The sequence below is a fragment of the Paramisgurnus dabryanus genome, chromosome 5 (genome assembly GCF_030506205.2).
Source record: "Paramisgurnus dabryanus chromosome 5, PD_genome_1.1, whole genome shotgun sequence".
NCBI classification, from domain to species: domain Eukaryota; kingdom Metazoa; phylum Chordata; class Actinopteri; order Cypriniformes; family Cobitidae; genus Paramisgurnus; species Paramisgurnus dabryanus.
In genome coordinates this window covers 14816591-14844441 of record NC_133341.1, presented here as the reverse complement: position 1 = coordinate 14844441, position 27851 = coordinate 14816591, and the positions used below count along the sequence as shown (strand labels likewise).

At 38.1% G+C, this 27851-nt stretch overlaps 1 protein-coding gene across 4 annotated transcripts in view; it reads right to left on the bottom strand.

Annotated features, from left to right (window-relative positions):
* The window catches only part of lrch2 (leucine-rich repeats and calponin homology (CH) domain containing 2), a 91323-nt gene that overhangs the window by 27081 nt on the left and 36391 nt on the right, over nt 1-27851 (bottom strand). Inside the window, exons 10-16 of one of the 4 annotated variants that reach the window (XM_065266815.2) lie at nt 26701-26765; nt 19906-20010; nt 16009-16077; nt 11666-11725; nt 7438-7486; nt 4683-4721; nt 4425-4559 (exon numbers count right to left, since the gene is read on the bottom strand). In XM_065266815.2, the coding sequence (XP_065122887.1) occupies nt 4425-4559; nt 4683-4721; nt 7438-7486; nt 11666-11725; nt 16009-16077; nt 19906-20010; nt 26701-26765 (522 nt within the window). The remainder of the gene's footprint in view (nt 1-4424; nt 4560-4682; nt 4722-7437; nt 7487-11665; nt 11726-16008; nt 16078-19905; nt 20011-26700; nt 26766-27851) is intronic. The other 3 variants (XM_065266816.2, XM_065266817.2, XM_065266818.2) reach the window with 3 other exon arrangements.

The following is a 27851-nucleotide window of genomic DNA, read 5'->3' as shown; positions in this document are numbered from 1 at the left end:
CTGGTTGTTTTTGTGATTGACCTTATTGCATATGCATTCCTAGGAGTTTCCCTTTCAGACGCAACATTTTTGGGATGAGATTATTTAAATGATTCACGCAACACGATTTACTAATGTTTGCGTGTGTGTTATGACTGGTATGTGTGCTAATATTTTTTAGCACCAAAAAAAGGCATGTCTTTAATTACTTTGCCCTTGAAATGACTGAAATTATTGTGAAAGCAAAGAATGCATGATACAATGCAGCGGATTATTTTAACATGTAACAGTTTATTTGGAGGAACATTTTATTCAAAAATATTGTTTGCCAATAATGTTATTTTTTATTTGCTTAAGTAAATAAAATAGGAGTCACTAGAAATCGTCACATAATACCACGTGTTTCAAAACTTCTTGTAAACCTTCACTTTTCAGTGTCCACTGTGATGTCCGTGGTGCTGAACTCAAGGGCATCACGCATTAACTCATCAACTCTGCTTATTTGCGACTCTCCATTACTTTGCGCTGCTTTTAGTAGACTGCGTTGGTTGTTATGAAAATCAGCCGTTGTGCCTGTGTTATTTAATTAGCTCTTTTTTAGTACATAACCCGCAAATATTAACACTCAAATCGGCGCATTTTTGGAATTGCGCTTGCATGCTAATTTGCCCCGTTTAGTAAATCTGGCCCTAAGTGTACTTCCATGGGTAACGTTATTTCAACTGTGTATTTCACTCATAAAACAACAGGTCTATCAGAATTATCAGACTTGTTCTTAGCAGAGCTCCTGAAACAGCAGTTGTAAAAATAAATATATATTTATAAGGGCATCATAACCTAAAATAAAACTCTAGAAAGCTTTGAAATATGGGACCTTTAAAGCAACGTCATATTAGCCCTTTAAGGACAAAAAAATATGTTTTAATATCAAGGAAGAGCTGTATTCCAAGCATCTGCTATCAGACCTGCGTATCAGCTACATTCATCTGTAAGGCTGCTTCTCCAGAACACCACTTAGATAACATCTTAATATTCATGTCAAAAACACAGGAAATCCCCATCAAATGTTATCAAATAATTTACTGAACTACAACTTTATAAAAACTAGGACACATATGATTCTGTTTTCTACTAAGAACCTCCATCTGAATCTTAGCTGTGAGTCACAGACATTATGACTTCTCATAATTCAAATTAATCCCATGACCACATTTAAGAATTTCTTTTTTTGGGACTTCATTTGCAGAAGGGGAGCATCAGCACAGTATCAGCTAAGGATCTGTGTGCACATTTCTGCATGTCTGCTGTTGTCAGAAATGTGCAAAGATTTTTTTTTTTTATAAGATAAAATCTGGGAATCAGACAATAGCCAACCGTCTTACAGATGAAATAAACCTCTGCATCTTTCTGGAACATTCATCACAAAGACAAACGTAACTTAATCTGCCATCAAAATGTTTGTGTGCATATGTGTGCGTAAATGCACGTTGGGAAAGGTTCTTCAACAGGTGTGTCTGGGTGTGTACGTGAATTTAAAAACCACACTACCAAACCTTTTATTCACAATTATGCTTTTACTGAAACTTACTGTTATTTAGTCTATTTTTCGACTGTTTCATTGCATCTGACAAAGTGTTAGACAAACGCAAACCTAAAAGAGACCCTTCTGTGCTTGTATTTTCGTTTTGATGAACAGTGAAAGGTAAATTCCCTTACAGACAAGATTCATCTGATACAGAGATATGAATATCCAAGTTTGCTTAACCAGATATATTGGCAATGGAATCAGACCCGTCGCCAGACCTCAGTCTTAAGGGGGGCATATGAAATGCATGGGAGGGCACACTTATTATTAGCCTACAGTACGTATACTTATAATAATATATACTCTATTCGCGCAGCACGTAATCATCACGTTAAACATAACCATCAGCAATATAATACCAGCCTATAGCCTACACCACAGTACATATAGAAGCAATTTTATGAATATCCATAAATCTAGAGGCATCTCTCAAACATTGCATTTTAAAGCAGTCAACAGAGGGATATGCATTGCCATGAGACACGTGCGCGCGCGCACACACACACACACACACACACACACACACACGCACGCACGCACGCACGCAGACTTTGAACCTACGGTGGTGAACCTAGTGGAGGCAGCGCTGTCGTCTCTCCCTTCCCTCCTGTCAGTACAGCGGCAGGCGGCGTTTCTCCGAGCAGAACCTCCTCATTAATAAAGTGTCCACTCGGAATTAAACTTGTGAGTGAGGTCCTTTTCAAAAGCAAGCTGAATCACCGCAGTGAACAAGTCCATATCTTCTGAATGTAGTAGTCTTTTAGTCCCGGGGTCAGGCTCCACGGAGCTGGCATCAGGCTCAGGCTGTCGTCCAGGGTCTCCTTCTCCAACATCAGGCGTCGATGTCGTTTCAATTTTAGAGACTGTTGGTGGGCTTTTTAACCATTTGCGGATAATATCCATCTTAAAGCAGTATAGCTAAGCGAAAACTCATCTAGTTTGAAAAAAGTGCGCTAACTGTTGAGCGGCTACACTGACGTAGGCTACGTCACATACGTGTCGTACGTAGCCTCGTGATAGGCTGTTGCAGTGTAGCTAGATTCCCATCAATCAAACAAAATCACACCATTGTTTTTTATATTTTTAATGTTTTAGCATAAAGAATACAACATTAATGCAACACAAAATTAGCAACTATGATCATTTAAAATTACAGTATTTTTTTAAATACTGGGGGGGCACAAGCGTCTTTGAGGGCGGGCCCGGCCCCCTATGGCCCGCCCATAGCGACGGGTGTGAATGGAATTACTGAACATCAGAGCACAATGCGTAATGCGCACATTTGTAACAGTCAAAAAAACACTATTTTGGACCCCTTTGCCAGTTGTACACTATATAGAAAAGATCTCAGATGGCAGACAGATATCACAGATGTATCTCAAGAAATTCAAAGCAGAAGCTATTTCTAATTATTACATGGCTCTCTGGAATGCTTGATTCTGATTGGTCAGTTGAGACATTTGCAGGTTCGTTCTTTTCAAATAATAACCGCTCCAAAATAATAACGCATAGCCGGTACTACTTGCACGAGTAAAATCGCTCCGCGCCAATAAAGATCAATAAAGATTACTGTCTGTTTGGCGCCATCTTGTGACAAACACTCGACAACCACGACAAGACACAGACAGCTTACTGAGACTGAACTTGACAAAATAGAGCATGACAGCTACGAAGCCAACACACAAAAAAATACAGAATGGGCATTAAAACTTCTCAAAGACTGGCTAAAAGAGAAAAAATGGAGACAAGTATGAAGCAGAGGATCTTAATAAGGTATTACGATCATTTTATGCATCTGTGCAAAGTTTCGCGGAAGGATAAAAATGTTAATCTAAAACAAATATGCCAATAAAATGTTTCAAATTCATATTCATGTCCAGTTTTTTTTCTTATGTGGCAAGTAGCCGTGTAATAAGCGGGATAATGTAGAGGCAGCCGGTAATTATTGGGAAATAAGCCCCTTCAGTGTGATACAAGACCCTCCGCTTCGCGTCGGGTCCTGATCACACTGTCGGGGCTTATTTCCCAATAACTACCGGCTGCCTCTACATTATCCCTTACTTAAACCGAGTCATCTGGCGAAGTAATCAAGTATTTCTTATATCGCAATATACATCGCAGGAAAAAGTTTTACCCCACTATCATGCAGGCCTGTGGCTTGTGGATTAAACATCTGGTAGTAAATTTTTCACCGCGTTGAAAGATTAACAATGGGTGACAGATGTATTCTTTAGGAAATGATTTGTATGTCTTTGATAAGAATATCATCACTTACAATCAGACACAGGTGTGGGTGGAGTTCATGGATTTCTGCATTCCAACAAATCCATTCTGCAGTGTGTGCGAGACCGCAAGCTGAGATTTGTATGATGCGCTTGAAAAGTGATGCTTATCTTGCCATAAAGCGTCTCATCGAAAAATCCACCTTAACAAGAATTTGTTTGGTGCATCCTGAATTGCCCAGTTACAGATAAGGACCACAGAAGACTGCAAGGATTTTTTTTATAATTATTATTTCTAAATACATGGGTGTGATTTATAATGACCACAGTGCTTTAATATTTGGCACGCAATATTGAACAGTCACACAGTGCTCTCTACTTAATTTAATCCACTGAGGACAAAACTTTTTATTTTAATTTTTAACAAATGGGCAAGTAAAAAACACCTGCCAAAAAATCCTGCTGTTAATGTGTTTTAAAGTAGATGTAATTACAGTGCAGGTAAACTCATCTGAATCTCATCCATTGTAGTAACGAAATCTTTGTGGGAAATTATTATCTGTATGCGTGACTCTCTGTGTGTGCTTTTGAAAAGAGGTGAGAATGGCATTGCAAGTTTGTGTTTTTGGAGTGGTTACCTTCAGGTAGTCCTTTCTCAGATATTTGTTTCTTCTGCGGTCCTCATTCTGGTTAAGCACAGGAGGAACCTCTGGCCATCTTGGTTCAGAGTCGTCTGATTTTAAACTTCCATCAAATGAGCAAGAGGAGGAAGGCTGAGGAGCCAATCACAACATTACGGTCAAAATGTGTGTGTGTGTTAAATGTTTCTTAACTGATACAATGATGCAGGGATAGTGAAATGAATGAGGATGAGGAGAAATGTGATGAAGAGTGACCTCAAAAAAAGCTGCATCTTCATCAGTGAGATCAGTCTCCTTCGGAAATGAAAAAGACAAAAATAAAACAGAAATTAGAAAATATAAAAATGACGGCGTAAATCGAAAACCGGATGCCACTGACAAATAAGAGAAAATGTTCAACGGTTGTTTACGTGTATATGTGCATCTCAATAAATTAAAATGTTGTGTAAAAGTTCATTTGTTTAAGTAATTCAGCTCAAATTGTACAACTCATGTATTAAAAGCAGGGTAACAGATTTGATCCTGAAACATTTTTTGTTATGCTGGATAAAAGTCCCCTCACATCCTGATAGCAATCACTATGTTAAGTTGTTTAAATCTATTTGTAGAAATGTATGTTATCTGTGAAAGGCGTAGGACCAAAAAATTTTCAACCAATTATAGATCTCAGTCCGAACGGACGTTGCCTTTTTTGTCCCTCATCCGTAAGCGTAATTTGAATGCCCACCCCGCACCATACGTCATCTGCACATTCACATGTGCTCACCTCCTGTCTGTAAACAGGGAGAATGGCAAACTTTTCTGCTGAATTGAGAACCTGCACAGGAGCCACAAAACTAAAGACATGTTTTATAACAACAACAGCAAAAACTGCCTGGATCAGCAAAGAGCAAAAACCCAAATCAACATCGGTAACTTTACTGCTTTACCATGAGAAGCAAACAGCTGCAGGAGGCAAAGGGTTTGAAAGGATCGTTGCACTGTTTATTTTGGTAAGGTAGGTACGCGATATGTTTGTATTGAGATGGATTCAGATATTCTACTTTGATGAATCATTGTGTTGGTTATGAAATTTGTGTTCGTTTACGGATTAGCGTAACGATATAGTTACTACGTCTACACAACCGAAAGTGTCCTTTAACTAATTCTGATGTAAATATGTTGTTTATGTTGGTTATTTTGGAAATGTTATTCACTTTGTACGGCAAAGTTTTCTCACTGGTGATTTGACTGGAGGGTGGGATCGTGATTTCATTGCTAGGCGGCTACCGTTAGCATTTTTCAAAATGTGATACCCTACCTTTAAATAAATCTAATGCACACAGACTGAAGTACTTTAATTCTTTTTTTTAAATTGTGATGATTTTAGCTCACATTTAACAATAACCCACCAACTTCTACAAATTAGAATATTTAAAAAATATATATAAATTGTTGGCCTTCTGGAAAGTATGTTCATTTACTGTATATGTACTTAATATTTGGTAGGGGCTTTTTTGCTTTAATAACTACTTTAATTGGACATGGCAGCGATGTGGCATTGCTGATGTGGTATGGAAGCCCAGGTTTCGTTTACAGTGGCCTTCAGCTCATTTGCAATTTTTGGTCTCTTGTTTCTTATTTTCCTCTTGACAATACCCCACAGATTCTATGGGCTCCAGGTGTGATGAGTTTGCTGGCCAGTCAAGCCCACCAAAAACCATGGACATTTAACCAACTTTTGGTGCTTTTAGCAGTGTAGGCAGCTTCTCCACCCTTCCTCCAGACTCTAGGACCTCAGTTTACAAATTAAATACAAAACTTGCTCTCATCTGAAAATAGGACTTTGGACCACTGGACAACAGTCTGGTTTTCTTCTCCTTAGCCCAGGCAAAAACCTCTGAAGTTGTCTATGGTTCAGGAGTGGCTTAACAAGAGGAATATGATAACTGTAGCCAAATTCCTTGACACGGCTGTGTTAGATGGCTCTCAATGCCTTGACCCCAGCCTCAGTCCATTCCTTGTGAAATTTACCCAAATTCTTGAATGGATTTTGTTTTAACAAGCCTATCAATGCTGCGATTCTCTTGGTTGGTTGTGCATCTTTTTCGTCCTAACTTTTTATAACACACAGTGCATGTCGACACAAGCTTATAGACATTTCACCACTTTTCTATCCTTAATTTGTGAATGTCCTGAAAATGACGCAAATCAGCGCTGCACTGATCATCTGCTTAAGTAACCATTTGTATAAGAAATCATTAGTATGTGTCCATGCTTGAGTATGGTTTGGAAGCTGCATGGAGACACGCGTCTTTGCATGCAAGATGGATGCGGTCCATCTTACACGCTCCTGCACATATTAGTGGCCAGATCTTTGCAGATCGCCCTAGACCATGACCATAAACATCTCCCTTTTTGCACAAAAGAAGACGCAAAAGCAAAACTTTTTTATATGTCTCCTGCTTTAGAAACAGCCACTTTGGTAGATGAAAAAGAGACAATTCGCCCTGTTTGGATTGTGTGCTCTGTAATGCATAAAAATTTGATCATGTATAAATATTTCCTGGTTCTGTTGTTGCTGCTGTTTGTAAATAAAATGTTTGTATTGTTTTACCGGGTCACAGACAACCGTAAACTGTATTTATACTCAATGGCAATTTAATAATAAAATCTTATCAGTTAACGGTTAATGTTCGGTTAACAAGCTGCGGTTGTCGATCTGGTGATATCAACATCCCTACCCACATCCAAACACAGCAAGTACATTAATCGCATGTTTTTCATCAAGATTACAATCTCACGCTATTAAAGCTTTTACAGTGAAGATGCAGGCAAAGTTTTCAAAACAAATCGAGTGTGGCTGCATGCCTGCTCGCATGTGAGGGCTATGAAACGATGCAGGTATTACGAATAAGGTCCCGTGTCTGTTTTTCTATACCATTCAGTGGATATACCATAAAGAGCAATCCATGAAAGTTCCATAGTACTGCCCTGGCATGCATTTGAACATGTGTGTGTGCATTTGTACCTGTCCACTGAGAGCAGATGCGGAGCTGCTTCCCTCATCTAATGATGCACTGGAATCAACAAAAGAAAAACAAAAGATTGTGTTACAAAAGCTCCCAAACACGCATTTGCACAAATACATCCATCTAATAGCATTCAATATATTTTATATATGAAAAACACACAGTATAATCAGCGTTGCATGTGTGTCACATTAACTCATTCCTCGCCATCCATTTTTTGAAAAGTCTTTTTTTTACAAAAGTTTCACAAAATGCCTTCCAGGAACATTTTCTTCAAAAAATATATGAAAATATCAAATGAAAGAACAGATCTGCTTTCAAACAAACAATAAACAGACAAAATACAATCTATATTTTTCTTCTTATAAACTCTTAAATATGGGTATTTTTCTTTAAAAAGACTAATTTGCATTTTTGTGAAGGAATTTTGTTAAGAGTTTAGATTCAGAATTGTTATCAAAACATACACAGAGTTTAAAATGAGTAAATCAAGTTTTGGCTTCAGTTTTTTCATAAATTGTATAATCGTGGTATTGCAGACTTAAATAAAAATTAATCAGAAACACTTTTGTATGCAAATATTTTCTCTTAGTTGATGAGATAACTCACAAATGGCAGAGAAAGAGTTACAACAGATGCAAGAAAAATGTATAAAGTGGTTCAGTATAGACTTTTTAATACAGATGTGTGTGGGTACATATTGGAGTGTGTGTGCTGTTTAAAATGATTATTCTGCCCATTCTGTCTGTGTAGAAAGAGTCTTAAGTCAATAGTATGCAGCTTTGCTGTGATCCATCATTCAAACCACAGTCATGCTATAACTTTTGATTAATGCGACCCGACATGTATAAAGAGCTACCGCTGATACTTGACAGGTCAATGGTCATTACTCCAGCAAAGACATGGTCAACATCAATTTCAACCTCAACGGAGGGCCTGTATGTGCTTGTTGTGAGCTTAATGTGTCTGGAGCTGTAACCACCGAGATCAAGTGTGCGACAGAGACAAAGTACAATACTAATTATAGTGTTCTTCAATCAGATACGGCACTTCACATATAGTTTTCTTAAACCTCAAAGCTAACAATGAAATACCACATTCTCATCCAAATGAGACACAGTGGGCATTTGTGTACAACAATTTATTTGTCCAAATCCTAATTTTTGTATACGAAAAAAGTTTATAGTACATAATAGTAATACCCAAAAGCAAATTTACAGGTGTATAGAAAATTAAATTGTACACACACTGTCTTGGTGTGCAGAACTGTGGTAAACTTTACAAAATGGTAGAACCAATGTTATCCTGCTGTTAAAATGTGCCTGCATTAAAACAAGAAATCCCAAATTTCTGTGTTTAGGGGTATTTTGGCATGGCTAAACTGATAGTGTGTGGTGTGGCGTGACACCTGAAACTACAGTAATAATACATCTTGACGAATGAACTGTATTGTTTTTATTACCTTAAAATGAGCCATTTTTATCTACATACACTGTGGGTCCCTTTACTTGTAAGTCACTGTCATGTTTCTACAGCAGAAAAAACTGCTCTATTAAGCACGTTTTGTCAATTTCATGTTGGTTCGGTTTCAATTCACAAGGCAATATTTTCAAACAAACCAGACTTTGTTAATACAAGTCACATGTGAGTAATCACTCCTTTAATTGGTTCAAGTGCGTCTTTTAATTTTCCGTTATTCTTCTCAGCTTTGCAGGATTATTGTGTGGATTTTTTGTGATAATATTACTTCATTATTGGGAGCAGGAATCAAAACTCAGACAGACATAATTCTTTCCATGTACATATTGTGGAGATGAGCAATTAGAAGACATTTTATAAGGAACAGGTGCGTTTTGCTTTTGAATAGGTTGACGTGCTCACCAGTATTCGCCACCAAAGAGCTATCAGGTATGTTCATGGTTAATAAAGCAATAAGCTAGCCTGCTCGTTGTAAGCTTTTTACACTTTAACCCGAACCGTTCCAGTGTTTTTTGTTACGGGGCCAAGATCACCTCATAGAATGTAAAAGATTATTATTGAGTCTCTTGAACATAAATGAGGACTAATTATGAGACGTTAGAAGATGTAAAGAGCTGCTTCACCTGTAGCCTGGTAAGTAAATAAATCCTTTGCTTTAAAGAAAAACATCTGTTTTTAAATGTTTTTTTTTTAAATACTACCTAATGGATTTATTAAATATGATGACTCTGTACCTGTGGATATGGTGGGATGAGAAACATTTTTAAGTAACGCTTTAAAAAACTGACGTTGTCCAAGTGCTGAAACGTGCTTAGAGCCGTTTGTAAATTTTTTATCTCCTGTTTGTTACAAATAAAGTATTTTTAGAGTACAAACCTTTTCTTACATACTTGTAAATAATTTTTTAATAATATTGGATAGCCATAGCCTACATTTAAAGCAATTAAAAGCCTGCTTTTTTACTTCCATGACTAAAAGAAAACGGGTTTTAAAGGTTTACATAAAAAATAACAATTTCAATACAAGTGAAAAACAACACAATTATTTAACATTAATCTCAAACTGGGGATCATCTTCCTCCGCTTAGTTTTTCAGTTTACAAGGTCCGTCATCTAAATAGGGATTAAACATACAGTAGTGCCAGCTCAACTGGCTTTTAAAGGGGATGAGAGCTGAGACTCTCATTGGTTTATTGCACATTACGCCCAAAATACTCCCATTACTCTTTAAAAAAATAGGACCAACCCTTTTTGACCATGCGCTCGGCGCACAAACCATTTTTCCTGTCGTTAAATTAGCAAAAGTGGGTTCGGACACGCCCATTTAGCCCGTGCGCTGTGCGCTTTAGACGATGCGCTTAGATCGTTAAAATAGGGCCCTCAGAGCGGTTGTTTTGTTGCAGATTCGAACGCTATTACCATGTGCGTAACCAAACCAAAGAAGAAAACGGACCTGGTTCAGAAACAAAGGTTAAGGTCTGAAAACACCCACAGATGATGACGTGTTTGTCCTATGGAGGCTACCATAGCTTTACTATGCCTTTGGAAAAGGAGGGGTGAGCTGTGGACTGAACTGTTGGTTGCAATTCACAGTCTCACCTCTAGATGCTGCTAAAACTCCCTGATTGCACCTTTAACAACTGATTCTGGTACCTTTGCCAAATACAAGGCAAGTACTGTGACAAACTTCTGTTTAAGATGGCTGAACTTGTTGATAGTGCTGTTAATGCTACATTTTCTGGGAAATTTCCAAGGAATGGGAAATATGTTGACAATAACGTCATCCAGCAGGAGAGCAGGTGAACCATCCCTGTATGTTCACAACAAGTGTAAATAGTGGAATCATTATCCCATATAACTATACAGGTTGTTTAGGCCTGTTGTTCTCAACCATGAGCTGTCTCTATGTGATAAATGACATTGGTGATAAATGACCACTCGCTGGCCAAGTGCAAAATTCATAATTACACTTGATACACATCTTTGTGTCTACACTGTCTCTTCTGTACACTGTAATTACACTCATGCCCTCCAGAAAATATTGGGTTTCTGGCATCTGTGAAACACCAATATTACCAGCCGGGGAAATATAAGAAGACCAGCAAACGTTTTTTTGGTCTCACGTCCAGCTCAAGAGTTTTTATTGCATAGGGATCCAAAGAGGCGTCAAAATGAAGATTCTAGCTCCAGATTAAAAATATGCAGGTTCATCACAGTTAATCCAAAAATCACATCTTAAAAATCTGTGCGGTAAGGTGATGACAGAACGGGATATAAAAGTGCTAAATGTCAAATTCACCATTGTGTAAAAACATCTTCTGTACTCAAAATACCTGTCACTACCTGTTCAAGTGCCAACAACTAAACCTTCCCCACCCACTCACCTCCACCCAATCTTTCTTTAACATCACAGAAAGGGTGTTTCCACAGACACGGAGAGTGAATGTAGGGTCCCCATTCCAAATCAACTCAATTTTATATGCACGTGATGGTCTCTTCTGATACATTTCAAATGCTCTTGTATAACTAGGAAGACTATAATGGTTTAGTAGCCCATGTGCAGTTAAAAATTAGGAAATATGAAAAACAATTTAATCAGGTACCTAATTATTATAACACACAATAACCCAATAATCCTGATAAGCAAGTCATAGAGGAATGTTTGGTAATGTTATTATTGTTACTATGAAGCAGATCCATTGTAAATTATCCACGTAGAGGTGTTTGTATAGTATGTGCGTCATAATACCTTCTAACAGTCTGAGATGGAGATCTCGATTTGGTGCTGCTACCGGAGTGGCTGAGAAATCTGTAAGATCAGAAAAACACCATGTCTTTTATAACAAGTTTCCTGGAAAATGTGTTAGGACAAAACAAGTTGAATGTGCAAAATATGAAAACAGTATCAAGAAAATTTCTCCCCATGAAAAAGCAACAAAAGCAAATCACTTGCCTAAAACACCTCTATTACACTTCTAAAACTAAAAACATTTCTCTGGAAAGCAATCATGCCTCGTGTCCTTACAATATTCTGCCAAACAAAGGCGGTTTAATTATGGGGTCATCTGCTCACATGTCAGGAACACCTATCACATCATAGCTTCCTGTTTCAGTCATCTCTGTAAAAGGTTTTGTTTAAACAAGTGCCAAAAAACTGTTTTTCTTGACACGCTATATTCAACTTCATTAGTCTTTTGTTTGAACAGTATAAAACCACATAAAAGGCATTATGAAACAATAGATATTTGGAAATGCATTACCCATCTTATTGGATTTTAAAGGTCCTGTTTTTCCTGTGTTTTTGAAGCTATGATTGTGTTTACGGTGGGCAATATAACACATGTTCATGTTTCACATGTACAAAGAAAGATTATTTTTCACACAATTTACTTATCTCTATAGCGATGTGCACATGTGCATTAATGCATCTAGGCTTATATATAATGCATACATATATTTTAAAATATAAAAATGTAAACGAGGATCAGATATGCGTTTCTTAAAGGTCCTGTTCTTTGTGTGTTTTTGAAGCTTTGATTGTGTTTACAGCGCACAACAATATAACATGTGTTCGTGTTTCACGTGTAAAAAAACGCAGTATTTTTCACACAATTTACTTATCTCTATATCGCTGTTTTCACTGTCCTCAAAACGGGCTGATGTCTTCCTTGTTTAAGAAGTCCCTCCTTCAGAAATACGTATCGAGTTCTGATTGTGTAGTTTGTTTAGTGTGTTGTGATTCGATAGCAGCTTAGCTTGCCGTTAGCTTAGCTGGCGACTGACGTATTCCTGTGGGCGGAGTTTAGTCAAAAAACTGTTCTATTGACATCATCAATGCAGAAAGTAGAGGGCTGTTGTCCAAATCAGCCGTTCGCTGTAGGTTTTGAAAGGCGAATTCTGTTAAAGAAAATACGCCAGTTTCTTTTTCCACCGGTGGGTGCACGTCACAACGGCAATGCTTAGGTTACTTAGCAACTACAGATGGCCTGGACGCCCACACGTTATAAAGGACAAGTTCAGTATTTTACACTTAAAGCCCTGTTTTCAGATTGTTTATGATGAAATGGTTGTGACTGAAATTTGGACATATGATGCTGTCCCGAGCATTTTCGGGTGTTTATTGTATCACCTCCCACCTCTAAAATGGGTTTATAGGTCCACAGGAACTACCTTCCTAAAATGCATTAAACTTTCATTTACAAAGACTTGAAACTCACCGAGTGGTCAGGGGTGTTCACTGATAAGCTCACACCAAAATCGCTGCTAAAGATGCATTTCAACAGGTTTTATCGCAGTTTTGTCCAACTCCATTGACTTGTATTAGATGTGCTGTGAGGTACGGTATTACTCCGCGCCGGGAACTTTGTTTCTATTCTTGCAATTGGCAAAGGCGGATTATCGCCACCAACTGGGCTGGAGTGTCTATTATTCAAGCTCTCAGCGAAAGAATGTACGGGTGTGAGGCGTTTGGAAAAATAGGTCCACAAGTTTACAACGAATGCTAAAACACCTGTTGGAAAGCGTCTTTTGCAGCGATTTTTGTGTGAGCATATCAGTGAACACCCCTGACCACTCGGTGAGTTTCACGTCTTTGTAAATGAAAGTTGAATGCATTTTAAGGAAGGATTGTTCCTGTGCACCTATAAAGCCAATATAAAGGTGGGAGGTGAAAAACAAACACCCGAAAATTCTCGGGGCAGCCGCATTTGTCGAAATTTCAGTCAAAACCGTTCTATTTCATCATAAACAATCTGAAAACAGGGCTTTAAGTGTAAAATTCTGAACTTGTCCTTTAAATAGGAGACAAGTGGCGCGGTCATGTTTTATGCGTGAATTTGAGACGCAAAATGTGAAGCAAATGAGCTTGAAATTGAAGACATCTTGCTGTGTGAGATTGTATTTCATATGTTAAATTTTTTGTGACATGCTTATATTATCGAGATGGCAACCTTCCATTAGAAAACACGCAACAGTCAACTTGGCTAGCGTGTAGCACCTCAGCCAGGCAATAATGATGATCAGTGACATATGTTAGTGGCATTCAAACATGTAACAACAGTCAGTTACAGTTTACATTTGCAGTTTCTTGCCAAAATTTAAGATTACAATTTAATCTGTTAATTAAAACCGGCTTCTGGTCTCCTTTCCTGTGTATTGCAGCGTTAGCAGCGTTGCTATATGCTTAGCTTGCAGGCTTCCCTGAAGAGGGTCTTTGCTTTCAGTATCCTAACCGTATTTGCATTTTTAGTATCGGACCCAGATCCACTGCAGATGCCATTTCGTTGGGTTGGCAGCCAGCCTAGTCTCACACGACATTAAAAAGGCCAGGTATTTGTTTGGCATCGAGCATCAATGTGATCATGGCTAGTTTAACTTTTGTGCGCTCGCTACATTTTTCCTCCGGCAGTATGTGTTTTGCGCAGGCACCGTATGTACGTGTATGATCTTGCTTATCCGACAATCGTTCATTTTTATCGATTTAATTATTATCGACAATTAATCAAAAATGTATTGTCAAAGATTGATTAATCAAAGATTGATTAATTGTAAACATCCCTACTCTAAATGCAAGGTTACAAACTAACTAAAGTTTGAAAAATGGGATCAGGAAAAACAGGACCTTTAAATAGATTTCACTATCATTTATACAATGCATGAAAAATTATACAAAATGTGCAGCCATCTTTATAGATGTGCCCAAATGTACTCCATTTTTTAAACTAGTCTTATTTTTATGTACCATGTAATAAACTATGTTGAATTAAGAAGTTATTTCAGTTATGCATGTCAATGTGTAAGATACAGTTATGTCTCTGACGCCTCTTATGAGTTCAGCACCATTGCAAGATTTCATAATTGACATGAGTCAACATCCTCTCTTTCAATGTTGACATTTTTTTCTCAAGTCTACATCATTACTTACACGGCCAACAAGGAAACAATTAATGCTGACAAAATGATAATGCAGACAGTCAGTCAGCTCCAAAGACTGAAAGATTTTGAAACAAATTACATTTAGTTGCAAGTGTGATACCTTTGCTCACTGCCAAGTATTTTTTTTTGAAAACTGAAGATGCAGATGGTGATAGTCTGCTGTCTTTGATATGGCCCTGTGCCAAATGGTGCACTTCATGTGGACTTTTGGTCTCGTGGCCTTAAATTGCAGATGCTTGCTTAGTCTATTAGTCTGTAAGGTGTCCCTTCTGTCATTGTTACCCTCCAAAGTGTGCTCATCAGCGCCTCCTTGCACCCTTGATGAGGTCTTTTACACACTTTACCAACCCAGAAGTCCTTGCGAAAGAGCAATCAGACAACGGATGGGAGGAGTTCACACTGATGGGCGACTTCTCTTCCTATTTCCGGCGTGACACTCGAGTCTGTCCAAAAATACGACTCCGGTGCACCCTCGTGGACTCGCGTCAAGGGTCCCTAAAGTCTGCACTACATGATGTCATCGAAGTGTGGATTCTGAGGAAGTCCACAAGTCTGTAGTGTGCCATATGGGACAGGGCCAATATATTAATGGTTCTCAACTCCAGAGGTCAGGCCCCCTCCCAAAACGTTTAGATGTCTCCTTATATGAAATACCTGATTCCACTCAGCAGGCTCCTTCAAGAATGTTTGAAATGTTTCTGAATCAGGTGTTTTATATATGGAGACATCTAAAATGTTTTGGGAGGGGGTCTCAGACGACTGGCGTTGAGAACCACTGCTCTATCTGATTGTTTAGAGACCTGAGCGTTGATATGTAAAGCAACAAACTGGTTTAGAATTTATATTAATCCTCTAAAAAGTATTAAATTAAAGTGCTACTTTTCTCATAGCTGAACAAAGAAGTGCAAAAGAGGCTGTTTCCATATCTTTTTTGGGGGTAATTGTGGGGAATTGTGGGTAACTGTGCCATGCTATTGGAAAATGTTCAAACTATTTTGCCATGACATCCACACATGCAATTTCATGTCATGCGAATATCAATATTGGACCGTAAGTGCCAACACAAAAACGTACACTTAACGTCTGTCAAAAATGATCCAAAAAATTAAAAACTGGACATACATATAAACAAATATAGACACACATGTCGTCTTCTACCTGTGAGCTCTGCCAGCTGCTCTTCTACGATGTATTAGACTCTCTGCCCTACATATTAAGGACCGCCGCCTGACGGTCATGTGTCATGTGTGCACCATTCAAATCCCAGGGTTAGGAAGAGAAGCAGGAAGCAATGGAGGAGGAAATGGAAGAACAGGAGGAATATGATGATTTATTTGTTAGTACAAAGAGAGGGACTGATACTAATACATTAACAGAACCGCTAAACTTTCATCTCTTATTAACTTTATTATTGCATTTTATACTATGGGGCTGTTGAATGCTTTATTCTGATTGGTTAAAAAAGTATCCACGGGTATACATTATTTTTCGATAAACACACACACCTAACCTGTCAAATGTCTGAATATAACCACCAAAACAATGATTCAGCAATACTGAAAAAGCATTTCGGCTTCCTTGGGGATACACCTGATACACCAAGATACCGTGTATCCTTTAACTTCATATGTAGCCCAGTGTATTAAAGGCTTTTTAACATTTCACTCGAGTGCATTGGATATTTGCTTTTCAGTATATGAATTACATCCACCATACAGCAGTGTTTCCCAACCAGGGGTCGAGCCCACAGGGGGGCCTCAGTAGATTTCCAAGATGACTTAAAATTATAAAAGAATTGGATAAAACAAGCATTAAAATAAGCTAAAACAAGCAAACATCAAGATGTTTCTTATTTTTTGGTAGCAAATATACATCTGTCAAGTTCTATTTAATTTTATGTGGAAAAAATTAAGTCAGTGGGGGCCTCAAATATTGTTGTGGGCAACTAGGGGGCCTTAAAGTGAAAAAGGTTGGAAACCACTGCGAAGTTTTCCTCAGAAAAATTAATTTCATTTTCTGACTGAAGAAAGAAAGACAAACATCTTGAATGACATGGGGATGAGTAAATTATAGGGAACTTTCTTATAAAAAGTGTAGTAAAGTCAGGATGGTCGACAATTCGGTTGGTAGAATAAAAATGAGGTCAACTCACCAGCTGTGAGCAATGTAAGGACTAAAGAGCACTAAAAAGCTGCAGACATCTGTGGACATTGTGTGTGAACGTTAAACAACATTTGAAAGCTAATGTCAAGCTGTCCACACTGTCCAGCTGTTTTGACATGAAGAACTCCTAAAAACACATGTGATTGGTGTCTGGTGGCTATATCTCAAAACCAGTTTAATATTACATGGATATCTACATGAACACTCTTAGAACGAATGTGTTAAAAACAAAACATTAGTCTTGTTTCTGGAACAACACACTAAATGCGTTGTCGCAGAATCCACCCATCTTTGTGTTATTATTGGCCCTTTTCACACAGACATTCCAGAAAATACACGGAAAATGCACCTTGGATTTACTGTATTACTGTAGTGATTTGTTCATTCACACTGCCAATGATTTGCCGGAATCTGCAAGGTCCCGGAAAGACACGTGACCTGTTTAAAGTCCTGCACTTTCTTCTACGCAGCGTTTCAAGTTTGAATATTTATTATTTCTCTCTCCAGAAACCACTCGCATGCATTTTTGTTTATGATAAGACTATAAAGAAGAGCGTGACGCGCCGTTCAATGCTGGTGAATGATCTCAGCTTCAGAGTGGATATTTGACGAGCTCCCTGATCTCTTCTTTATTACAGTTTTCAGACATTTCTCATCGTGATTGTTTATATGCATTTAAAACCCCCGTTTGAGGAGCTGAACAAAATATCTTGTTGGTATGACGCACGGGCATTTTTGTTTATTATATGCTCAAATGAGCATGTGACGCAATATTCTTTTATTATGATTAATGATCTCCGCTTCAGCGCGGTAAGTGACGAGCTAACTTACCTGATATCTGCGTTAGTCCAGTTTGCTGACATTTCTCGTCATGAATGTTGAATTGGATGTAAATCGCTCATTTTAAAGAGTTGAACCAACTTCATGTTGCCATGACACGTGCGTCCTCACTACGGCACGCCCAGCATTATTTACACGTCTCATTTATAATTTCCTGATAACTGCTTCAGTGTCGTTTGCGACATTTCTTGTCGTGAATGTTAATCTGCATGTAAATCTCTCATTAACTTAACTTTTGTAGTGATGACATGCGCATTTCCACTAGGACACACCTATTATGGCATTGTTTTCACTTCTTGTTTATACAGAGGGGTTTTCGGGTATCTTACTAGGTCCTCTTTCCGGCAACGATCCCAGAAGATTTACGGAACGTGTTTGCGTTCACACAGCAGCTTGTCTGGCAATTTTACAGGTATTTTCTGGGACCAAAGGTCTGTGTGAATGGGGTTATTGAAACAACACATTTTGTGTTACTCTTAATACAAAATCAACACAAAATGACACATAGGGCCCTATCTTACACCCAGCGCAATTGACTTTGTCAGTGACGCATGTATCATTCGTATTTTGCACCGGCGAACAGCGAGTTTTTCCCTCCACAGACGCACGTCGGCAAACTAGGGAATGAACTTGCGCTCCCTGGGCGGTTCAGCGCAAAAAAGGAGGCGTGTTGCGGCGCAAACATCCCTGATGCTATTTTGCAGTTTCAAAAAACAATTGTGCCACTGACCAAAAAAACTAGTCTAAAGTCAGTGGCGCATTGCGCGTGGTTCATTATGCTATTTTAATGCTTGACCATAATGTATAGCGTGCACAACGCGCACACACTTTGCTTATCTAATCTACACAGATGCAACAGTTATTTTTGCAAATCATAAATTGTTACAATAAAAAATATTAACACATGAGATAAGGGAAATCATAGTGGTGAGCATTGTGGTGATAGTTTTTATTTATTGTGTGGCTGCGTTAAAAAATTCTCATGCAAATAACGATTAAAATATTTTCATAAGAAACTTTAATGTATATAAACTTGATTTGTAAGTGTACTTTGGGTTTGGACCTTGCTTGCGTTTCTTGGGTCCGATTTCAAAGCCCCCAAACCCTTTCAGCGTTGAGGGTGGACGCAGCGATGTCCTCTGCTGGCGTCAGGTCCTGAGGCAGATCCACCTCCCGTTACACGGCATGCCCAACTTATGCTTGCAAGCTTGGGATTCCTCCATCTCCTGACATCATTGTAGCACTTGGCGCAACGATGGGGATGCCAGCTGATGAGACAATTGTGGCTATTTCCTCTCACAACTGTTTAACATACGCTGATTTGGGTGGGTTTCTCCTATCCCCATACAAAACAACTTCTCTGTCTTTGACTGCTCTCACAAGAATGTCGGTCTCCTTGGCTGTGAACCGCTCCTGGCGTGCGCCTGGTAAATCCATCATAATAATAGCAACCCGCCATGGAACTTGCGCCCTTGCGTTTAAAGGGAATGTTGGATGACGTTCTGATTGGTTTATTTGACGTTACGCCCAAACCACACCTATGAATAATGAACCTACTTCAGACCAACCCCTTATTGATTTGCGCCTGGCGCAAGAGTTATTTCTCCCGCCAGGAAAATAGCAACAGCGCCCAAGATCCGCCCACAAAGTCACTTGCGCATTGCGCTTCGCACTTGCATTTCAGATCGTTAAAATAGGGCCCATAATGTGTTAAAAGCTTAACACACAAAGATTAACAAAAAAATGTATTTAACACATCCTTTCTAAGAGTGAAAATATGCAAATTACGACTAGTTGCCATACTGTAATCCTTCAGACAACCATGTGTATATTGACGTTATGTAGGCCTACTTTCTATTACATGGAGTAGAGAAGTCATTTGAGTTACCGGGATGAGACACAAGACAGAAAAAGACAAGACGCATAGCAGTGCAAAGGAGATGAAAGGAGTAGCCTAAAAATCATGTTTATATAGGGGGTGCCTGATGGAACGGAGGGGCATCATTAACTTTCTTTTCATGCAACTCATGTGCTTTAACAAGGAGATTTAACCTGTTCTGCTGCTCTTGCTGTAACAGCTGAACTGCGATCTTCCTCAGGTCCAACACCTCCTTCAGGTCATCTTCATCTTCCTCAGCTAGGTGCTCTTTCTCGGAGCTGTAGCAGGGAAAAGAAATAAGAGACAAAAGGAGATTGATGTTATTTTTATACCACCCTGCTTCCAACAATATAACTTTTCCGATAACTTTTCAGATAATTGTTCTAGATAAAAACCAATGGTAATGACACATTACACAAAACAGAGACAATTTTTCTCCACTGCAATCAGTTCAAAAGCATTAATCTACATTTATGCTGTATAGAGACATGGAAGGTTTCCGGAAAGAAACCAAGATTTCTTTGGAATAATAATTATTCATTAGTAAATAATTTAATAACACTTTACTTGAAGGGGTTTTCATAAGACTGACATGACACGTGTCATGAACATAAAGGAGATTTTATGCACGTTTATGACAACTGTCCTTAAGTGTCATTTATTGCAAAGATCACATTGTTTGAGATGTCTTTGACATAAATGTGCATAAACTCATGATGACACGTGCCATGCCATGATTATGAAGGTGTCATATCAGTCTTCTGAACACCCCTTCAAGTAAAGTGTTACTAACTATTTATTGACTATTGCATCAGTTAAGCCCTCAACATTACCATCTTTTATTATCAGTTTTTTTGACTCCACCCATTTTTCCCACATTCACAAACCTAAAAGGTAAAGATCGCTGCGGAACCGACTTCAACGACAATACCACATTAACCCACTCAAACAACGACCCAAGAAAACCACAATGCTTTAAATATCGCTTATAACTTGGAATTTATAAGATGAGTAGTGCTTTTGTTATTTTGGGCATTTTAAATTGTGATTCTGGGAAATTTCACCTTAGTGTTAATCTTCAGACTTTCTTAATTCTTTGGAAAATTACGACACACAAGCATAATGCTACAAGAAGACTTCAAAGATCTACCAGCTGACCAGAATCAAGGTGGGTCAGAATCGAACCGGCAGCTCCCACATGAACCATGGTACTTGACACGCCTAAAACAACATGCGCTACACCTTGGTTTCGGTGATACTTTGTAAAGTTCACATTATGCATAGATATGAATGTTTATTTAAACACCTACCCTTAGACTTTGTTTATTTAGTAATATTAGAATTCAGGTCTTTTTTTCTTCCATCTTCTTGGCCAGTACATGAATCAAATTACTCTCATTTTCCATCTGACCTTTTTTGTTTTTTTGTTTGCGACAATTCTTCAGAACTTATTTTTTTCAATCGGATATGCATCAATTCCTCCTCTGTCAGCTTCTCTGGAATATCAACATAAAACCTAGAGCGTAACACAGGAAAAGTAACATAATCTCCTGCACAACTACTACGGCTATAAGCAAATGAGATCGTCAAAAGACAACAGTGGAATGATTTTTATCTTCGCCTGAAACCGAAACGTACTTTATGGCTCAGTCAAACTTCCATGGTAAGTATTTTGGCAACTTTAACTACAGTTAAACGCACAACTGCACTGTCAGAAATAAAGGTACAAAACTGTACCTTTTCTGTCACTGGGGCTGTACCCTAAGTTTCTGTTTGGTACCTTTACAGGAATACAAAACAAAATAAAAAAAATTGTAGATTACCGTACCTTAAGGACCTACATTGTTAGAAAAAAGTCAAAATATGTCCCCTAGGTGTTAGTGGGGCAGCACCCTTTAAAAGGTAATTGTAAGGACCATTACGTACAGATGTGTAAACATTTAGTACTAATATGTACCTTTGAGATACTAATATGTATTTTTGAGGTACTAATAAGCTCTCTTTGGTCCCAGCATGTACTTCTGAGGTACTAAAATGAAATCCTTAGGTGCAAAGCTGTACTTTTTGAAAGGGTACAATCCCAGTGACAGAAAAGTTACAGTTTTGTACCTTTATTTCTGAGAGTGTGTGTGAAGCATGAAAAAAAATCACATGGACTGTTGACTGCAGCAGTTTAGTGGCAAAATAACGAACGCTTCATTAAAGACTAAAAAGATATATATCTGTACTTTAAAGGTCCCGTTCTTTCTGTGTTTTTGAAGCTCTGATTGTGTTTACAGTGCGCAATATAACATGTGTTCATGTTTCACGTGTAAAAAAAAACGTGGTATTTAAATAGGCTGATGTCTTCCTTGTTGTATGAAGTCCCTCCTTCAGAAGTACGTAACGAGTTCTGATTGTGTAGCTTGTTTAGTGTGTTGTGATTCAACAGCAGCTTAGCTTAGCCAGAGCAGTTTTAGCTTAGCTGGCGACTGAGGTATTCTAGGGTTGTGCCAATAGTATTGACGATCATCAGACATATAGCCAATAGCAGGCTTTCATGATGATAGTTGGCAATAGGTATTATTATTATCATCATCATCATCATTGTTTCACATTAACATGTGCATTGCATGCTTTCCTTGCATGAGAGAGTGTGTGGGACTTTGCTGCGTCTTAATGTATGCGTCTTGGACTCTTGCTCCGACCTGAATGCGCGTGGCAAGGACACATTTTAGCACCTGAATTTGAAGTGTGCATGACTCTGACTCTTCCTCGCACATGACCTTATAATACGTGTGGCTCTGACATTTCCTTGCACTAGAGAGGTTGTTAGCACGTAGAGGGTTAAAACCAGCGAGTGTGTTGTTCCCGCTACCTAAATGCAGGAATTTTATGTCACGCTCAGATTAATGGCATCAGTTTTAAGAAGGTTGCAGTCATGACAGTGTTGCACTTGCTTCTTTTTTTTCCACCAAACAAGTGACTTGTCATAAATAAGTCAAAAATGAACAAATAAATAAATGAGTTAACTACTGGGACCAGGAAGAATGGGACCTTTAACAATACTCACTACATAAATTCCCCCAAAAAAATTAAAGGTGACATAGAATGATTGAACGGGATATTTATCCTTGTTCTGTGATGTGACATGTAGACAAAAAATTTTTTGTTTGGGTCTGTAATGCCTTAGAAGCTTCCTAAAAACCTCTCTCAGATAGCTCTATTAGGGTGGGGGATTTTAAACAAATGGTTTTGCACCGATTTGGCCCCCCCTACTGGCTTAACTTGCAATCTCATTACTGATTGGCTGACTTTGCTGCCACTCAAAAAATGCAGCCAATTATTTTAAAGTGGAGGGGCAGTTAGATGCATGTGATGTCATAAGCATCAGTTTTTCAGATTGGGCCGTTTTCTCGCTGCCATTTCTAAAAGAGGAATTTCTATGAGACTGAGATGTTAAGCATGTCTAGCACTTTTTGTATGTTTGTGAATGCGGGTAGACTACCATTATTCAACAAAGACAAGGTAAAAATGTTTTTTCATTCTCTGTCCCCTTTAAAGTAACTGTGTGAAATACAACACAAAGGTTTCTTTGTAATTTTATTATGTATTGCGTAGTTTTGCATTACATATTCAATCAGATTGCTTACGGCTGGGTAACGTGTTAGGGCTTATGAACGGGCCAATCTGCCCCACCTGTTCCAGATAATCAAGCTAAAAATAATATAAAGACAAAAGTGAATTACCAGCTTTGATCAAACATGCACATGTGTCATTTGTCCTTCCCATTCTTTTCTGTTTCACACACATAAATCTTATGCATCTAGAAAAATAATTGTTTTACATTTTTGTTGACATCATGGAAACACCTATTAAGGTGATCTGACAGCTGTCAACACTAAAGACTTCTGTGCTACACCAGATTACTATGTTGCAAAATGTTGCAAAACTGCAGTCAGAATGCTAGTATGAACAGATTAAACCAAAGAATAATGTTCCTAGCACTATTGCACTACCTAAATGTCATAACAAGGGTTTTAAAGGGGTCATATTATGAGATTTTTTTAAAGATGTAAAATAAGTATTTGGTGTCCCCAGAGTGTGTATGTGAAGTTTTATCTCAAAATACTCCACAGAAAGTTTATTATAGCATGTTAAAATTGCCATTTTGTAGACCTGAGCAAAAGTGTGCCATTTTTGGGTGTTTCCTTTAAAGGAACAGTATGTAGGATTGTGGCCAAAACTGGTATTGCAATCACAAAACTTGTGGCTAAAACTGGTATTGCAATCACACAACTGGTGGCCAATACACAAAATGACAACATAAACACCAGTTGGGGGCTGCAACTCCACTTTTTAAATGACAATATCCTGGCCAGACCACTGTTGTCAGTGATATAAGTATTTGAAATGAAAATGATTTCTTAATGTCTAGGGACATATCAGGGCCGTTTTATGATTCATTGATATACATTTCTTACATACTGTTCCTTTAAAATGCAAATGAGCTGATAAAATGCAAACACTGATGACAATGATGGTGGTTTGTTACAATTGAACTCGATTGTGCTGTCAATAATTTTTTTCTCTCTGTACTAAATGGCAGTGCCGAGGTTGGATAGTGCAGATTAAGGGGTGGTATTATTGTAATTGGCCTTGCTACCTCACAAAACAGGCGAAATCTGAACAACCTAATTTTTCACATGCTTGCACAGAATGGCTTACCAAAACAAAGTTGCTGGGTTGTTCGTTTTCACATTTTCTAGATGTATAGAAGCACTGGGGCCCATGTTTTAGAAGCACTAAAACATGGAAAAGTCAGATTTTCACGCTTTGACATCATACTGTGAGTGGTCATCTGAGCCACACCCATGGCCCATTCATACGTGGTGATCTTTGTATCAGAGGTATCCAGAAATGTATTGTATATTTAAATATAAATGTGTTTAAAATGTTAATATGTTTGGGATAATGTATAGGAAGCTTGAAAAAAGCGCCGACAGTGTGATCATGACCCGACGCAAAGCGTGGTTATTTCACCATAACAGCTGGCTGCCTCTACGTTATTCCTCTTATTACATGAATATATATCTCATTAGTGAGGTAAGGAACAATAAATATTGATTTGAATATTTTATTATTTCATTTTTAAAGAATGTAAACCTTCCTCAAGAAAAAACCTGTTTATATTCAGTAGATAAGTCAAGATGTTCAAATGTTACGAACACACTATTTGGTTTCATCATTTGTTAATACAATGTCGTATACAGTGCTGTGCAAAAGGCCACCATGCTACAATTAGATTTGTTGTTGTTTGCAATTGTAGAGTGATCATATATAATTATTTCTCAGTCTCTTTATAAGTGTCACGGCACAAATAAAGGGAGAACCCAAACGCAGACGAAAGTACAAAATAAACTGAAGGTTTATTTAATAAACAAACACAAAAACCCACGTGGGGGTAAAACAGGTGATGAACACAGATGCAGTAACACAAAACCAGGAACAAACACGAGATACAAAATAACCAAAGACTCTGAGAATGTGATTCAGGCAACCCGGATGACGGGAACTAAACACACAGAATCTCGACGAACGAACGAGCACACGACAGAGAACGAGAGGGCATTATAAAGACACAACACAAATGGGGAACAGGTGAACATAATTAATTACTCAAGACAAGATTACATAAGGGAGTAGGGTTAAAGTGACAAGACACTGGGAACACGTGACACCAACACCTGATGTGTGACTACACGTGTCCCCACACAAAACACAATGCTGCCATGATCTTGCCCTCTGAGATCAGACCTGAATCTCACACAAAGGTCTGGCAAGACCATGACAGCAACAAGACACTGGGAACACGTGGAAGCCACACACACAATATGATTTCACGTGTCCCCACACAGAACATAGTACTGTCATGGTCTTGCCAAATATACTCAGACCTGAATTAGTACAAAAGGTCTGGCAAGCCCATGACAATAAGAATACAACCAGAAAATACAGGAAATGTGTATGTAGTATTAAAAACAGTATTAAAGTATAAGCTGAAGTGTCAAGTATTAAGGGCAAACTCCCCTTCCACTTGAGCAATAGCAGGCAGCTGCAAGATCTCTTAAACCTAAATGAAATTATATCCTAATCTTTTAATTCTAATAGAATGACTTCAGGACTTAGTCTCCTCAAAAAAGCTCAAGATGTGCCAAGAGAGCTCACATTAAATACTGACTGATGCCTGGAGACATTTAGTTCTGAAAATTGTTTTGTTTTTAATTTTATGTACATATTTCCTATAACATATTCTGTTTGTATCTTAAAAAAAAGAGTTTAAAATAATTACATTAAAACTTTGCTAAAACAACAAAGCTGGTGATGGTGGTCTAAGACATTTGCACAGTACTGTATGTAATAAAAATACATATTTATATACATTTTTTGTGTAATTTCCACTGTACATGTCAAAATGATTTGCAGAACTCAGATTACCTTGTGTTATTTTCAGCAGTTGTTATCTAGGAATAACAAATCTGCAAATGTCATGACTGGCCAATCAGAATCAGGCATTCCAACAAACCATGTACTAATAATAATAAAAATTATTAAGTAACAAAAAAGACCATACATTACTATAAACCCACGGTCAACCAAAACCACATCTTATTACGTTGACTAGTATGATAATACGGGAAAGTGCAGTGAGGTGAACTCTCTTGTGTTTATCTTGAAAGGGTTTAGCAGACTCTGAGGGTGAGGATTCATTCTTATTTTATGAAAAGAACCAGATTTCATGAATGAGCAATACATTTAAATACACAGACGTCACTATCATGAATAGGAACTCTGAGTGAGTGGCTTTGAATGGAACTAGCTTTAAATACACAGTAGCTTGGTCTGTGACTCCCCACCACAAACATGAGTGTGCATACAGTATGTAAACACATCCTTCATCATTTTTCCATAGAACGAGTCACACTTACCCAAACTCTTCTTTCCAGTTCTCTTTGTCTTTGCTTTGGTGTGTTTTCAGAACCCTTTCAAGCTCCTAAAGATGACAGAGGAAAAGTTAAGTCACTGTAAAACAACACAGCTCTAACAGTCCAAAGCCCTATTCAGATAAAACTCGTTTTCCCTGAGGAGATGAGATAGAATAAATATTACATTTATAAGTTTGAAAGGTTGGAATTACAGATTTGTTCCAGGGATCTGAAACAGTTCCATGTAAATGTTCAAGGTTTCATCCAAACTGAACAACAGTGCATTCTGGAAATCAATATTATCGGTGCATGCATTCCCTGGTGATTCTTCAAGTTCTTGAGTTGACGTTCAGTGCACATGATGTTCCCTTAGCACGCAGTGAAAAACAATCCCAATTACATCATTACATTAAAAGGGACATTCCCAGGGTTGGGGAATAACGGAATACATGTAACACCGATACAGAAATCCAGTAACTGTAATACGTTCCAGTTACGTCAAAAAATGTAGTAATCAGATTATAGTGACTTTTAAAAAAAACTGTGGCATACTTTAAGGATTACAATGGTTTCATTTAAAAGTAAATAAATCAGTATTTTTGCATAATAACACTATATTAAGCGTTGCTTGATTAATGACTCACGACACGAGTAATGTGTGCCACCCGCTGGTGCATGCGCAAATGAACAGCTCTTTACAACAATCTCCTCAGACACAGATTAAATCATCGTTGCTAGAAACAATGCTGCCCGTGGGAAAAATGCATGGAAATTCCGCTGCTATTTTGTTTTTAACCTCCTAAGACCCGAGCTTTGGTTTATCTTTTTTCAGATTTCTTTCAGCTATTTTGGGGTTAGGAAGAACCAATAAATATATAATAACCAAATATTTTTATTTTAAACATGATGCTGTGTAATTGTCCATGTTTGTGTACAACAGGTTCCAGTTACACAGAATTAAGTACACAAACAACAAAAATATTTGATGTCCAGGTCTTAAGAGGTTAAAGAAGAAAATGCCAACAACATGGTTGTACAGTGCAAACTGTGCCTTCCAGCTACGAAAACGCTTTCTTTATCGAAGGACTCAACATCCAACCTAAAGAAGCATTTGCAGGTAAGACTAGCATAGAAATCATGTTAGCTAGTATGTA